This window comes from Piliocolobus tephrosceles, chromosome 1 (assembly GCF_002776525.5).
Source record: "Piliocolobus tephrosceles isolate RC106 chromosome 1, ASM277652v3, whole genome shotgun sequence".
Lineage (NCBI taxonomy): Eukaryota > Metazoa > Chordata > Mammalia > Primates > Cercopithecidae > Piliocolobus > Piliocolobus tephrosceles.
In genome coordinates this window covers 112477911-112492141 of record NC_045434.1, presented here as the reverse complement: position 1 = coordinate 112492141, position 14231 = coordinate 112477911, and the positions used below count along the sequence as shown (strand labels likewise).

The window sequence follows — 14231 nt, the reverse complement described above, 5'->3', positions numbered from 1 at the left end:
GAATCACACAACCAGACTAGCTGTCATTACTGAAGCCGTGCTCACTGCCATCTGGCAGTCATACTCTACTTCCTTCGTATGCTTCCTTTCTCAATTTTAGATATTCTATCTCATACCTTTTTTCTCCTCATATCCCAACACACTATTCTTGCTCTCAGATACTGGCCTTGCCTTATCCTGTTGAGAAAACAGAAGCCATTAAACTCAAATTCCCTCATCTTCCCATCACAGACTTTACCTGCCTCTCCTGCCTTATCCTTTTTGTCTCCTGTTACAATAGATGGCATGTCCCCTCTCCTGTTAGAAGTCAGTCCTTCCTCTTGGCCTCTGGAATCCAAAGTTTGCCTAACCAAGAGCTTTACCCCTTAGATTATCCCTCTTCTCATCATCTCTACCTTGAATGAACCATCCTCATTAACATATAAAGAAACAGCTCCACTATCTCCCATATTTATAAAGAAAAAAAAGGACAAAAATTAATCTCTCATCTTCTCCAACTACTGTCTCACATCTCTGTTCTGGTTCACTATTCAGTTCCTTAAAAGCTGTATGTGCCACCTCCATCTCCTTTCTGAGACATCCATGATATTCAGCAGTGCAGTTTTGATGGAGTTGGAAAGCAGACCTCAGGGTTCTATGAAAGAAGAGATGATGAGGAAATCAATGCAGTAGGATAGATATGCCATTTAAAGAGGAAAAGAATAGTCATGGAGGTGTTGGGGTGAGGAGATAGGAATGAAATAAGGTTATATAAGATACATGTCAGCCATTAGCTGGAGAACATACAACAATGTACATATCATTTTATTCATTAAGACTATGAATTTTGCTATGTGCAGCCCTGGGATCACATGTCAGCTCTGCCCTTTACTAGTTATCTGGTTTTTAAAATATCACTTAATCTCCTGAGGTTAAAATGAAAATATTGTTCTCTCATAGGAATACTGAAAATTAAAGGAAATAATGCATATTAAACATATAGCTTATGTCTGGCACATAATGAATTCTCAAATCATGATTGTTGTTAATGTTGTTGTTACTATTACCATTATCATTATTATTCCCATAAGAACATAAAGAGGTCCTATGACTGACTGTTAAAGGTAGTCAGCAACTAGAGAATAGCAGCATCTTAGAAAGTATTAGAAAAGCTTTAAATCCTGACTGGGCACAGTGGCTCACACCTATAATCCTAGCACTTTGGGAGGCCAAGGCGGTAGGATCACTTGAGGCCAGGAGTTCAAGATCAGCTTGGACAATATAAGCAAGACCCCATCTCTACAAAGAGAAAAAAAAAGAAAAGAATTCGCCAGGCATGGCACGCACCTATAGTCCCAGCTACTCAGAAGGTTGAGACAGGAAGATCTGAGCCCAGGAGTTTAAGACTGCAGTGATCTGTGATAGCACCACTGCACTTAAGCCTGGTTGACAGAGCAAGACCTTATCTCAAGAATTAAAAAAAAAAAAAACTTTAAATTCTGATCTAAAGCTGGAACAAAGGCCAGAAGCTTTTTACTCTTAGAAGCTACCAGCCAGCATCCCTTGAAACATCAACGTGGCAACTTGAAGGAAAACATGACCAAACACTTAGGCACCACAGGAATTTGGGAGTAAAGACAGATAGATTAACGTGGCCACACACCCACAGGATTATTACTGGTGAATTATTATTGCTATTTGTTTCTATTATTTCCGTTCTGATTTTTGCAGTTTTGAGGTTTTGAATGTTAAAAATTATTTTAATCTATATGGAGCAGTAATTTAATATTGAATATAACCCACTCCTTTTTTTTTTTTAATAGAGACAGGGTCTTGCTCTGTTGCCCAGGCTGGAGTACAGTGGCATGACCATAGCTCTCTATAACGTGAAACTCCTGGTCTCAAACAATCCTCCTGCCTTAGCCTCCCATGGATATAACCCAATTCAATAATCATTTTATTTAATGCTTTCCCAATAGAAAATATCAGACTAGGTGCTGTGAAGGAAGCATTTTGTAATTTTTTATAATCGTGATGTTTCTTGTTTTATGTTTAGGTTTTGATCAGTATGCAACTGATGTCTGGTGACCCATGTTTTAAAACGTAAGTTGATACCCAGTAAGTGGATTATGTATCTAAAAGTATAAGAAAGATTTATTTGTTTAAATTTTTACATTAATATTTTGTAGTGCTTATGGGAAAATACCAGTTAAGAGATAGTTTCTTCCATGGGAGACTGACCTGACCCTCTTAGAAGTTATGTTTACCTATTACCAAATGAATTCTCCATACTCTAAATTATTAATGCTATAGGTCTTTTATCATCTTCAGGTTTTGAGTAAAATTATATAAACAAAAATTTTTAATACAGCTCCTGTGAACATATTCATTTCTTCAGTAAATACCTATTAAGTGCCTTACCAGGTGTTAAGCCATATTCTAGATACTAGAGAAACAGCAATGAACGAAATAGGTTAAGTCCTTGCCATCCTGGAGCTTATATTCTAAGAGGAAAATGGACAATAAGCTAACAAGTAAATACATAATACACCGATGGTCATAAGCGCTTTGGAGAAAAAGGATGAGAGGGCCATTGTGAAGAGAAGTGTTGCTATTCCATATATAGTAGTCAAGGGAGGCCCCCCTTGTAAAGATGATATTTGAGTAGAGACCTGAAGGAGGTGGGACGCAAGTCACACCGGCATTAGGGGAAAGAGTACTTGAGGTAGAGGAAACGAGGACAAAGACCTTGAGGGAGAAGTGTTCTTGGCACGTTCAGGTAGCTGCCTGGAGAGCAGCAGGTCTAAAGCAGGGTGAATAAAGAGGCGGGTGATAGGAGATGAGGTCAGATGATAAGGAGTCTTGTGGCCATTATAAAAAGGACTGCCACTCACACTCTGAGTGAGATAAAAAAGCTATTGGAAGTTTTGAGCAGAGAAGTAAAATTGTCTGACTTGTGGCTGCTGGATAGGGCATAGACAATCTGTAGGAGTAACAAAGGGCTGACAGGGGCACAAATAAGTAGATAAAAGGCTATTTCAGTAAACCAAGGTTTTGAGCCTGAGTAACTGGACAAATGGCGCTTTCATTTGTTGAGATGAGATAACAAGTTGGGAGTTTGGGTGTCAGACATTTTAAATTTGAGATCCCTATTTAACATCCAGCGGGGCATGTCAAGTAGGCAATTGGATAGATCAACTAGAGTCCAGTCGGGAGATCTGGGCAGGAGATAGAAGTGTGGAAATTATTACATCTGCATACAGGTAGTAATTAAAGCCATCAGACTTGAATAAATAACTAGAGGGAACGAGTAGAAATGGAAAAGGACCAAAGACTGAGGTGGGGACACTCCCAGTCAGGGAGACTGGGAAGAAGAAGGAGCAAAGAAACCATGAGTGTGATCGGAGGAGGAAAGCAAAGCAGAGTCCTGTCCTGAAAACCAAATGAAAAAATGGCCTCAGAAAGGCAGGAGTAAACACCTGCGTCACACGCTGCTGTAGTGGGTTTCAGAAAATGAGGACTGAGGATTGACCCTTGGAATTTGCAGTACAGAGACTGTTGATGACTTTGACAGGCACTTTGGTAGAATGCCCTTAGACTAAAGCCTTTTGAGCGTGGGTTAAAGAGAGTCTGGGAGGAGAAAAATTGGAGACAGTGAGTATAAACAGTTCTTATGAGGGGTTTTGCTATAAAAAAGGAACAGAAAAATGGAGTCATAAGTAAAGAGAGGATTTGGAGTAGGGCAGGTTTTATTCATTTTTAAGATGGAAGATGGTATAGCATATTTGAGTACCAATAGTATTGGCTCAACAAGAGGGAGACACTGATGATCCAGAAAAGGGACTGTTACTGGAACAGCATCCTTGCATTGTTGGAAGGGAGGAAGGCTGAGAACATAGCTACTGATGCAGGTAGAGGAGAAATGGAAGCATATAGAAGTTCTTTTCTAATTGCTTCTGATTTCTTAGTGCAGTAGGAAACAAGGTGCTCATTGAAGAGCAAGGACAGGGAAGACAGAGGAAGGGGGTTGAAGAAAGGAGAAGGTGTGCAGAAGTCTCACAGAGTGTGAGCATGAACGGAACAGGAAATGCAGGATTGCTTCTCAGCAGCCTTGAGGACACTTAATGATTAAAAATGAAAGTTCATTGATATCATTGAAATATCAGAAAAATACACATAGAAAACTAAAGAAAACATTACCTCCCTGTATATCAACTTCATGTTTTTAATAGCTGTAACTTAGAAAGCAACACCTGGCCGGGCGCAGTGGCTCATGCCTGTAATCCCAGTACTTTGGCAGGCTAGGAACACTTTTACACTGTTGGTGGGATTGTAAACTAGTTCAACCATTATGGAAAACAGTATGGTGATTCCTCAAGGATCTAGAACTAGAAGTACCATATGACCCAGCCATCCCACTACTGGGTATATACCCAAAGGATTATAAATCATGCTGCTATAAAGACACATGCACACGTATGTTTATTGCGGCACTATTCACAATAGCAAAGACTTGGAATCAACCCAAATGTCCATCTGTGACAGACTGGATTAAGAAAATGTGGCACATATACACCATGGAATATTATGCAGCCATAAAAAAGGATGAATTTGCGTCCTTTGTAGGGACATGGATGCAGCTGGAAACCATCATTCTTAGCAAAATATCACAAGAACAGAAAACCAAACACCGCATGTTCTCACTCATAGGTGGGAACTGAACAATGAGTTCACTTGGACTCGGGAAGGGGAACATCACACATCGGGGCCTATCATGGGGAGGGGGGAGGGATTGCATTGGGAGTTATAACTGATATAAATGACGAATTGATGGGTGCTGACAAGTTGATGGGTGCAGCACACCAACATGGCACAAGTATACATATGTAACAAACCTGCACGTTATACACATGTACCCTAGAACTTAAAGTATAATTTAAAAAAAACAAAATACAAAAATCAGGTGTGGTGATGCACGCCTGTGGTCCCAGCTACTTGGGAGGCTAAGGGGAGGATTGCTTGAGCCTGGGAAGTGGAGGTTGCAGTGAGCTGAGATTGCACCACTATACTCCAGCGTGGGCGACAGAGCAAGCCCCTATTTCAAAAAAAAAAGAATCAGTTCTTAATTAAAACCACACATCTTCCTATAACTTAGCCTTCCTATGCTGTCTTCTCAGAAACCATGGTTTCCTGACTCCTTTATTTTCTGCTTTCTTGGGATTAAACCAATTTTGCTATACTATTTTTGGTGTCTTGGGTAACAGTTTGTTTTTCTAGTGGAGTAAGATTTAGGGTAAAATAAGAAAATGAGCAGCAAAACTTAGTAGAAGAAAATAAATTCGTCATTCCTTCTCATGAACTTTTTATGGATATTCCCTTTCTTGCCCTTTCTCTGCCCTTTTCTCTCTCTACTTAAACTCACACATTGAAGAACTTGAAAATAGATCATCTAATGTTTTATGTTATCTCCATAAATTTAATTCTGACAATCTGGAGTTTATATTTACAGAGAAAGACTTTTGTAATTCATAAAAATAAGCAGACATTCCCTAATTCCAAATACATAAAGGTATTTTTCAAGAATCAAACCCTCAGCAGTTTTTCTTTTCTCTTTTAAATTGTTCAAATGTCATTGAAAAAGGGGAAATTCTAACACATTCATATACTTGCACATACTGAATATGTACTGAATAGAAAAAACATTTTAGCTACTGATGTAAAAGGTAAATTCATTTTATCAGGTTATATTTAAATATATATCAAATATGTAAAATCACATTACTTTATAGCTAAAAAGAATGTTGGAAGTTGTCTAATCCAGTGATTTTTTTTTCAGACTATTTAGCTACAAAATCCTGTGTTCAAATATAATATGAAGCCAGGCATGGTGGCTTATGCCTGTAATCCCACACTTTGGGAGGCCAAGGCAGGTGGGTCACTTGAGCCCAGGAGTTCACAACCAGCCTGGGCAACATGGTGAAACCCTGTGCCTACCAAAAAATAAATTAAAAAATTAGCCAGGCATGGTGGTGCACCTGTAGTCCCAGCTACTCAGGAGTCTGAGGTGGGAGGATCACTTGAGCCCAGGAAGCAGAGGTTGCAGTGAGCCAAGATCATGCCACTGCACTCCAGGCTGGGTGACAGAGCGAGACCTGTCTCAAAAAATAAAGCAAATATATTATGAATCCTAGTATATAAAATTTTACTCTATGTCTCCTCCAACTTAGGTAAGATAAGAATAAATTTTCTACTAAGCACTCTCCCCTATCTGTTTCTACAAGACCCTAAAAGATATCATGAAACCAGTTTTAAAAGTGTTGCTGTAATCCAAATTATTATTGTACAGATGAGGAAACTGAGGCACAGAGCAATCAAGTGACTTTACTGAGTATCTTTGTCCAGAACCAAGATGTAAATAACTGCTGGAGGGTTTCATTCTACTGTTCTCTGCTTTTGTCTATCTTTAAATTTTTCATGATATAAATTTTTTTAATTTACTTGAGAAACAAGAGTACAGCAGATCCGTAGTCTCAAGTTTAAATCCTAGTTTTAATATTTTCTGAGCAGAAGATCTGTAACATAGATTGTATAATTCTTCTGAAGCACCAATTTTGTACTATAAGACCAGAATTTATGAAGACAGCTGGTAAGTCAGCCTAACCACCTACCCTAAACTTTATTTCATAGTTCTCTACAACTCATCAAATATCCACCAACTCTCGTAAAAGAATGAAACTCACTCTGAAAAGTGCTGATAAAGAAAAAAGATATTTTAAGAGAGAAAAAAAAGATATTTTAAGAGAGAAATTGTATACTCTGCTGGCATATGGGAATCTGGTGGCAAAGCAGATCTGGGGTGATATAAGTCTCTTGAAGAGCAAGGTTCTGACGTGTTCGTATTCCAAAAGGAAGGAAATTATTGTTTGTGAAAATGATTTCATGAATGTTACTGTCTCTCAATTCTTAAAACAACTCTGTAATGTAAATATTATCCATATTTTTGAGTGAGGACATCGAGACTAGGAGGTTAAGGAATTATTTCTTCCAGGGTCCCAGGATGCAGTCATTCATTCAGTACATGTGTATTGATTGCCTGCCACACGCCAAGACTTAACAAGCTAGAAAAGACCAGCCCCTGCTCTGAAGGGATTCACTGATTATGTGGGAGACAGGCACACAGCATACAATGTCACTGGGGCACACAGGATAGGATCCCTAGCCATAGTTCCTTAGAAGCCAGGGAAATCTTTACTGAGAAGGGGATGCTGAGCTAAGTTTAAGGGATGACTAGGAATTTACTAAGCACAGGAGGTAGGTAGGGACACCCCAGGACAGAAAACAGTTTGCACAAGTTTATGCCGTCATTACAGGGCATTGAGTATTTAAGAAGTGTCAAGTAGGTAATATTGTCATTTTATGAGGTCATTTTTCACACATTCTTAACATTACTATAATGCAATCAAATTAATCCCATCTCTTTTTCTATACTTGATCTACATTAAGTGATTTCAGATGATGGATGTAAAAGCATTTTTCAGAACAAAAGAGGTAATAGAACAAAAACTGGCACATGGCAAGCACTCAGTGATTATTTATTCAACAAGACTGAGTTGTCCAGGGAGCTAAGAGAGCTGCCAAGGCCCAGCTAAGATTTTGGATTCTAAATTTGCTTTACCATCAGTCCCCATAGCCAGTGAATTTTCTCCATAGTGCTTAGCTGCCCCAGTAATAGAGCAGTTAGTACAGATGGCTGATATTATCAAGGGTTGCAGTTCTTCAGCTTGAGACCACAGAACAAGGGGTGCCAAATTGAAGGTGTTGCTTAAAGAGTTGTGGCTGCGGAGTCAGGCTGGAAGGGAGAATGGAGCCAGAGGGGAATAGAGAGGGGCCAATGTTTGGGAAGGCTGAGGGCTGGAAAACAGGTGTAAGACACAGAGGGGATAGAGACACTGTAATCAGGTCACCTGTGAAAGAAACTGGCATTAAAAAGGTAAGAATTTTTAGACATGCAGGCATGAGTCAGCTGTCAATGATTAATGACTATGACTATAGGCTCCGTTCTTTGTGTTTCTTCTTTATATTAGTTTTTCCCATGAAATATTTAATGCAGCGTGTTTTGTTTTGTTTTGTTTTTCCACAAAGCTATTTTACATTATTTGAAAATACGGGCCAGGCATGGTGGCTCATGCCTGTAATCCCAACACTTTGGGAGGCTGGGGTGGGCAGATCACCTGAGGCCAGGAGTTCGAGACCAGCCTGGCCAGCATGGCGAAACTTTGTCTCTAATAAAAATACAAAAAGTAGCCAGGCATGGTGATGGGCACCTGTAATCCCAGCTACTCGGGAGGCTGAGGCAGGAGAATCGCTTCAACCCAGGAGGCAGAGGCTGCAGTGAGCCGAGATCGGGCCATTGCACTCCAGCCTGGGAAACAAGAGCGAAACTCCGTCTCAAAAAAAAAAAAAGAAAATACAGCTGTTGGTAATCCAAGAGGCAGGTCTAGGCCAGACTGCAAATTCTAAGGGATTTGAGTTTTATGCCAAAGAAGCTATTTAAATAAGAGAGTAACATGTTCAGAGGCATGTTTCAGAAAGTCCACAGTGACAGTAGCATGGAGTAGAGGTTGGCAGACCAGCAAGGAGACCCTTGCAGTCAGCCAGGAGAAAGGTACAAAGGCCAAAACTCAAGTAATTAGTGAAGATGGAAATGAGATGATAAGTAGGAAAAATACTAAATGAGGATCTGGGATTTGGAAATTGATTGGATATGGGAAAATGTTATTAGGAAGGAGGCAGAGGTGACATCCATAATTCTAGTTTTGGTGACTTTTTGGATTACAATGACGTTTACAGAGAGAGTAAAAGAAGAAAGCAGGTTTTGGGAAACATGAGTTTAGTTGGGTATATATTGAGTTTCATATATATGAGTTTCAAGGACAAATACTTGAAAGTGTCTCAATAGGATATCTAAGTCTAGAATTTAGGAGATCCTAGGCTGGATATAGTTGATGAATGCAGTAGATTTAATAGCAATTTTAAATGTCTCTATCCCCAAGAATCCGAGTAGCCTGAGAACTCCATTAAGATAACAGGGTAAGAATTTAAGAATTGCCATAAAGCAGGTCAGCTTCATTATTCCTTCAACCACCTCCCTGTTTTATCTCAGGTCACCAAGGGATAGTTTCTAGGAAGATATGGTTTTCCTCTGCAATATCAGCCTCAAAAGGTTAGGGATTGGCTGGGCGTGGTAGCTCATACCTGTAATCCCAGCACTTCAGGAGGTCAAGGTGGGAGGATCACTTGAGGCCAAGAGTTAGAGACCAGCCTGGGCAACATGACAAGACCCTGTCTCTACCAAAAAAAAAAAAAAGTTTTTATAAGGTTAGGGATATTTTCTAATAAAAATCCCTATGATAAAAAGAAAACACAATGGGATGACGACAGTCAACAATAATTTATTGTACATTTTAAAATAACTGAAAGAGTCTGGGTGCCATGGCTCACATCTGTCATCCCAGCACTTTGAGAGGCTGAGGCATATGGATTGCTTGAACCCAGGAGTTCAAGACCAGCCCGGACAACATAGGGAGACCCCCCCCCATCTCTACAAAAAAGATTTAAAGTCTCTACTAAATATTAAAAAAAAAAAAAGCCAGGCATGGTTCTGTGTGCCTATAGTCCCCACTAATTGGGGAACTAAGGCAGAAGGATTACTTGAGCTAGAGAAGTGGAGGCTGCAGTGAGCCATGATTGCACCACTACACTCCAACCTGGATGATACAGTGAGACCCTGTCTCAAAATAAATAAGTAAAAAATAAGAGTATAATTGGACTGTTTGTAAGAAAGGATAAATGCTTGAGGTGATGGATACCCCATTTACCCTAATGTGATTATCATGCATGGCATGCCTATATCAAAATATCTCATGTAATCCATAAATATATATACCTACTATGTATCTACAAAAATAAAAAAATAAAAAATAAATTTTTTTTGAAACAGAGTCTTGCTGTCGCCCAGGCTGGAGTGCAATGGCGCGATCTCGGCTCACTGCAACCTCTGCCTCCTGGGTTCAAACGATTCTTCTGCCTCAGCCTCCTGCATAGCTGGAATTACAGATGCACGCCACCATGCCTGGCTAATTTTTGTATTTTTAGTTGAGACTGGGTTTCACCATGCTGGCCAGGCTGGTCTGGAACTCCTGACCTCAGGTGATCCACCTGCCTTGGCCTCCCAAAGTGCTGGGATTACAGGCGTGAGCCACTGCACGTGGCCAAAATTTTTTAAAGAAAAAAAAACTGTTCGAAATTAAACTTACCCCTCCTTGCTTCACAGCTTTTACGTGGAATAGGAGTTTGAATTAACCAATGAAAATAGATCCATTACTACTCCCAGAGAATCCAATCCAAAAAGCAAATCTAAACAACTGGGCCTCTCTGTAGACTCTCCCTGGGCAGATGAACTGTTTACAGAGATGAAGGTAGAACATAAAACCATGGATACTATTCAAGAAGCGAGTGGAGCCAGCCAGGGAGCACAGGCTCTGAAGCAGGAAGCATGAGGCATTCTCCTCCCAGCCTGATTCAAAAGGGCTTGGCGCTGCCTTCCTCAGCTGAAAGGTGCCGTCCTGAGTTGACAGTTAGAGCAACACTCCCTTGACCAGTGCCGGGTCACACTGACAGAGTCCTCTTTTTTAGGACTCTATGGAGACAATGCCGTTTTCTTGTTATATATAAAAAAAAAAAAAAAAAAAAAAACCTTTTTCTCTTACGAATTTTATCAAGTTTGAAAAGATGCTTATATGTTATCTGCTGATCTTTATGACTTTCACCCTCAAAGGGGTAACATTACCCAGCAGTTTATGCCAGGGCTTCCTCAGCTTACCAATCAATGACTGTTGCAAACTTTAAGGCTCCCCCACAACTCCAGTTTGCAAATGGATTTTTACAGGCCTCCCTCCACTTCAATGTCTATACCAATTGCTGGCGAATCTGAATCTTTGCAAGAAGATAGAAAAGGTGGAGAGACTCTCAAAGTGCATCTTGGAATAGCAGGTATGGATGTGTGGCTTACTGGTTTTGTAATTTGTGAGAGACTACTTGATGCCCTAAAAATTCCCAAAGCCCTTCCAGATGTAAAATTGTATGGGTATTTGACTTGAAATAGGCCAGTAAGAATCAGCAGTTTTAATTATGTAATTCCTGGTTGATCCAGTGCTTTATTTGGTCTAAAGTATTGTGCTCTGACAGATTAAAAACTAGATGTTACGACGACACTCCGGTCATCACTGTATGCATGTACTCCCCACAGGTACAACAGAATACTACAGGATTTTTTCCATTTTTCCCACTCCATTACCCTGCAACTTCTGTAAAGCAACTTCTGCCTCTCAGGTGTTGCTCCTCTTCCATGAATCGCTTTCCCTCTGTCAGTGGTTCTCAAGCCCTAGTGTGCATCAGAGTCACCTGGAGGGCTTGTGAAAACACAGGTTGCTGGTGCAACAGCCAGTGTTTGATTCAGTAGATCTGGCTTAGAGCCTGAAGTTTTGTATTACTAAGGCATTCCCACAAGACCCTGATGCTGCTAGTCCCTGGCCACACCTCGAGATCCACATTTCCAGGCACACTTCTGGCAGCAGTCAGAATCTGCTCCGGAAGTAAAAGCGTGGTGGGGAAAATGTCAAGGTCACAGGAGGAAAAGGACTTAGGAGCTTCCTTCTGTCTTCAGTATTACGGGAACAGGATGTATTGTTTGAAAGAAGGGAAAGAAAGGTGAAGTGATATAATTAACCCTTTCACTACCTTTTAAAATATGCAAATATATGATTTCTTATAAATAATAGTGACTCTGAAATGTCCTGTTTTGGGATCAGTGGATCTTTTGGGAACTTGTAACCATTCCATTAGCTCCTTCTCTTCAGCATGTAAATATTCTGAATTCTTTCTCATATTGAAAAAATAAAAACAAAAACTCCTTAGCCCTACATCCTTCTCTATCTCCTGCTCTCCCTTAGGCTCCAGCAGGCTGGCACATGTGCTCACATGCTCTGTGTCTTTCCCCACTCTGCCCCAAATATATATAGAGACCTCTCTTGCTCTCTCGCTCTCTCTCTCTCTCGCTCTCTCTCTCTAGAGAGAGAGAGAGATCAGCAAGAGATGATATATGTACCACACACTTCTTATAGCCAAACTTCTAGAAAGAATATACTGTCCATTTATTCCTGAACACATTAGCCATCTGGCTTCCATCGTCTGCCCTCTCTTGATGCCATCCCCAGATACATGATTGTCAACTCCTGTGGACATTTGTTCTGGTCTCATCTGATGGCCAGTTATTCTTTCTTGACGCTTTCTCTTCCCTTGGCTCCTCTCTGACCTTTCCTTTTCTAGCTTCTTAGAGGCTTCTTCATCTTCCTCCAACTTCCCTTTACATATTGATGTTCCACAGGGTTTGGTCCCCTCACTTCTTTGAGCAATGCCATCTATACCCTTGGCTTTATCTGTCACATAAATGTAAATGTGATTGTTTGATGTAAATGTGATCAAATGCTTTGGGGAAAGGTCCACTTCATACCAAATGTTACGCTGAAATCCATCTGTTTCTCTTTCTCCCCAGCCAGACTCTAAGTTTTTCATGATCAGGTCTTACTGATCTCTGTCTCCCCAGCAGAAGGCCCGGGACACAGTAGATGTTGAGTGACTGTTGAATAGGCATCGTTAGGTGTCTAATTCCGCATATCTAGCACAAGTCCTCCTACCTTTTCCTCCTGTCTTTTCTACCTCAGTTTTCCTGACACAAACTTCTGCTTTGTTATTGAGTCCTGCTATTTTTGCCTATGAAACATCTCTCACTCTCAGCTGGATTATTATGAAAACCTTCACTCATATGCCCCCCGTTTATCCTGTTGCCAAAGTGTTCTTTCCAAAATGTGGATCTGATCACGTCACACCTTTCCTTGAAGCCACTGAACTGTTTCCTTCTTTAAACTCATAGAAGGTTCTTCATCAACAGGCATCTACTCATCTTTCCAACCTTTTTTCCCTGAGTTGTTATACTACACTACCCTATATGCCAACTTTCCCAAACAATCTGCTTCCCTACAAACAAGACATGCTCTTCCTGGTACCCTTCCTTGCTCATCTAGCTCAGGAGTTCCCAAACATTGCTCAAGTCCTGGGGTTAACCTCCTCTGTGAGGTCTTTCCCCAATTACCAGGTTGTGTCAGATGCACTGCCCTTTGGAGCTCTTAACACCTGCCTTTTGGTGCTTGTATTTTTGTACTTACCACATTGTGTAAGTTTTGCTTCTACCTCTAAACTCTAAGCATGTATTTTGTCTTACTTATTTTGTATTTCCTGTACCTTGTACAGTATTAGGCACCTGACTTGGTAAAATATTAATCAATATTGATTGAATGAATAAATTTTGAAAACCAGAAGATATGTGGATGACTTAAGATCTGAGCCAAACCCAGAAGTAAAGAGCGCTGCATAACTCTTGATATGAACTAACTTTTTGAGTTCAGATTTTGCTGCATGTTTGGGTTTGGACCACTGTAGAGACGCTTGGGCCACTTACACTCTGTCCAGAAATGAGAAACCTTTGCAGAAGGACCAGGTTACATCAGTAGCTTCCTTGTTTGCAGCATTTGTTGGTCCAAGTGCATGCAGTATCATTTATAGAATGGTTGCTATAATAGCTATGTTACTCAGTTACTTTCCTTCTGCTTCTATGTTAAAAACAGTTCTTGTTTCCAAATATGATTGTGCCCTAGGGAAAATGGTCACAGTTCTGCATTCTCTGGAAGAAGCCTAGTTCTGAAAATACATAATTGGCACCTGGAATATACACATGATCAGAAGCTATTAGAAATGGCTTTGACACTGCCTTTTGTACATTTACTTTGAATCTGAATACTATAATCACTTTCTTAAGAACTTTTATTCTCAGTGCAACATCCTATGCTGTGTTGATTTAAGCCACAGACATTGCCCAACTTATAGCCTAGCAGTAGCAACACTAACATTAAAGTAATAGAGTACTCTAGCTTGTTGTTGTAATGGATTTTTAAGGAAGCAGTATTTGCTTAGAAACCACACTAAAACCTACCAATTTTGTGAATATTTATAAGAATACATCAGGCTGGGCGCGGTGGCTCAAGCCTGTAATCCCAGCACTTTGGGAGGCCGAGGCGGGCCGATCACGAGGTCAGGAGATCGAGACCATCCTGGCTAACATGGTGAAACCCCGTCTC

The 14231-nt window shown here is 40.4% G+C and overlaps 1 protein-coding gene across 1 annotated transcript in view; it reads left to right on the top strand.

The window, feature by feature from the left end:
- FAM102B (family with sequence similarity 102 member B) overlaps positions 1–14231 on the top strand; it is a 69121-nt gene that overhangs the window by 48549 nt on the left and 6341 nt on the right. The window contains exons 5-6 of the mRNA XM_023196245.1: positions 2036–2082; positions 10928–11031. Of these exons, the coding sequence (XP_023052013.1) occupies positions 2036–2082; positions 10928–11031 (151 nt within the window). The remainder of the gene's footprint in view (positions 1–2035; positions 2083–10927; positions 11032–14231) is intronic.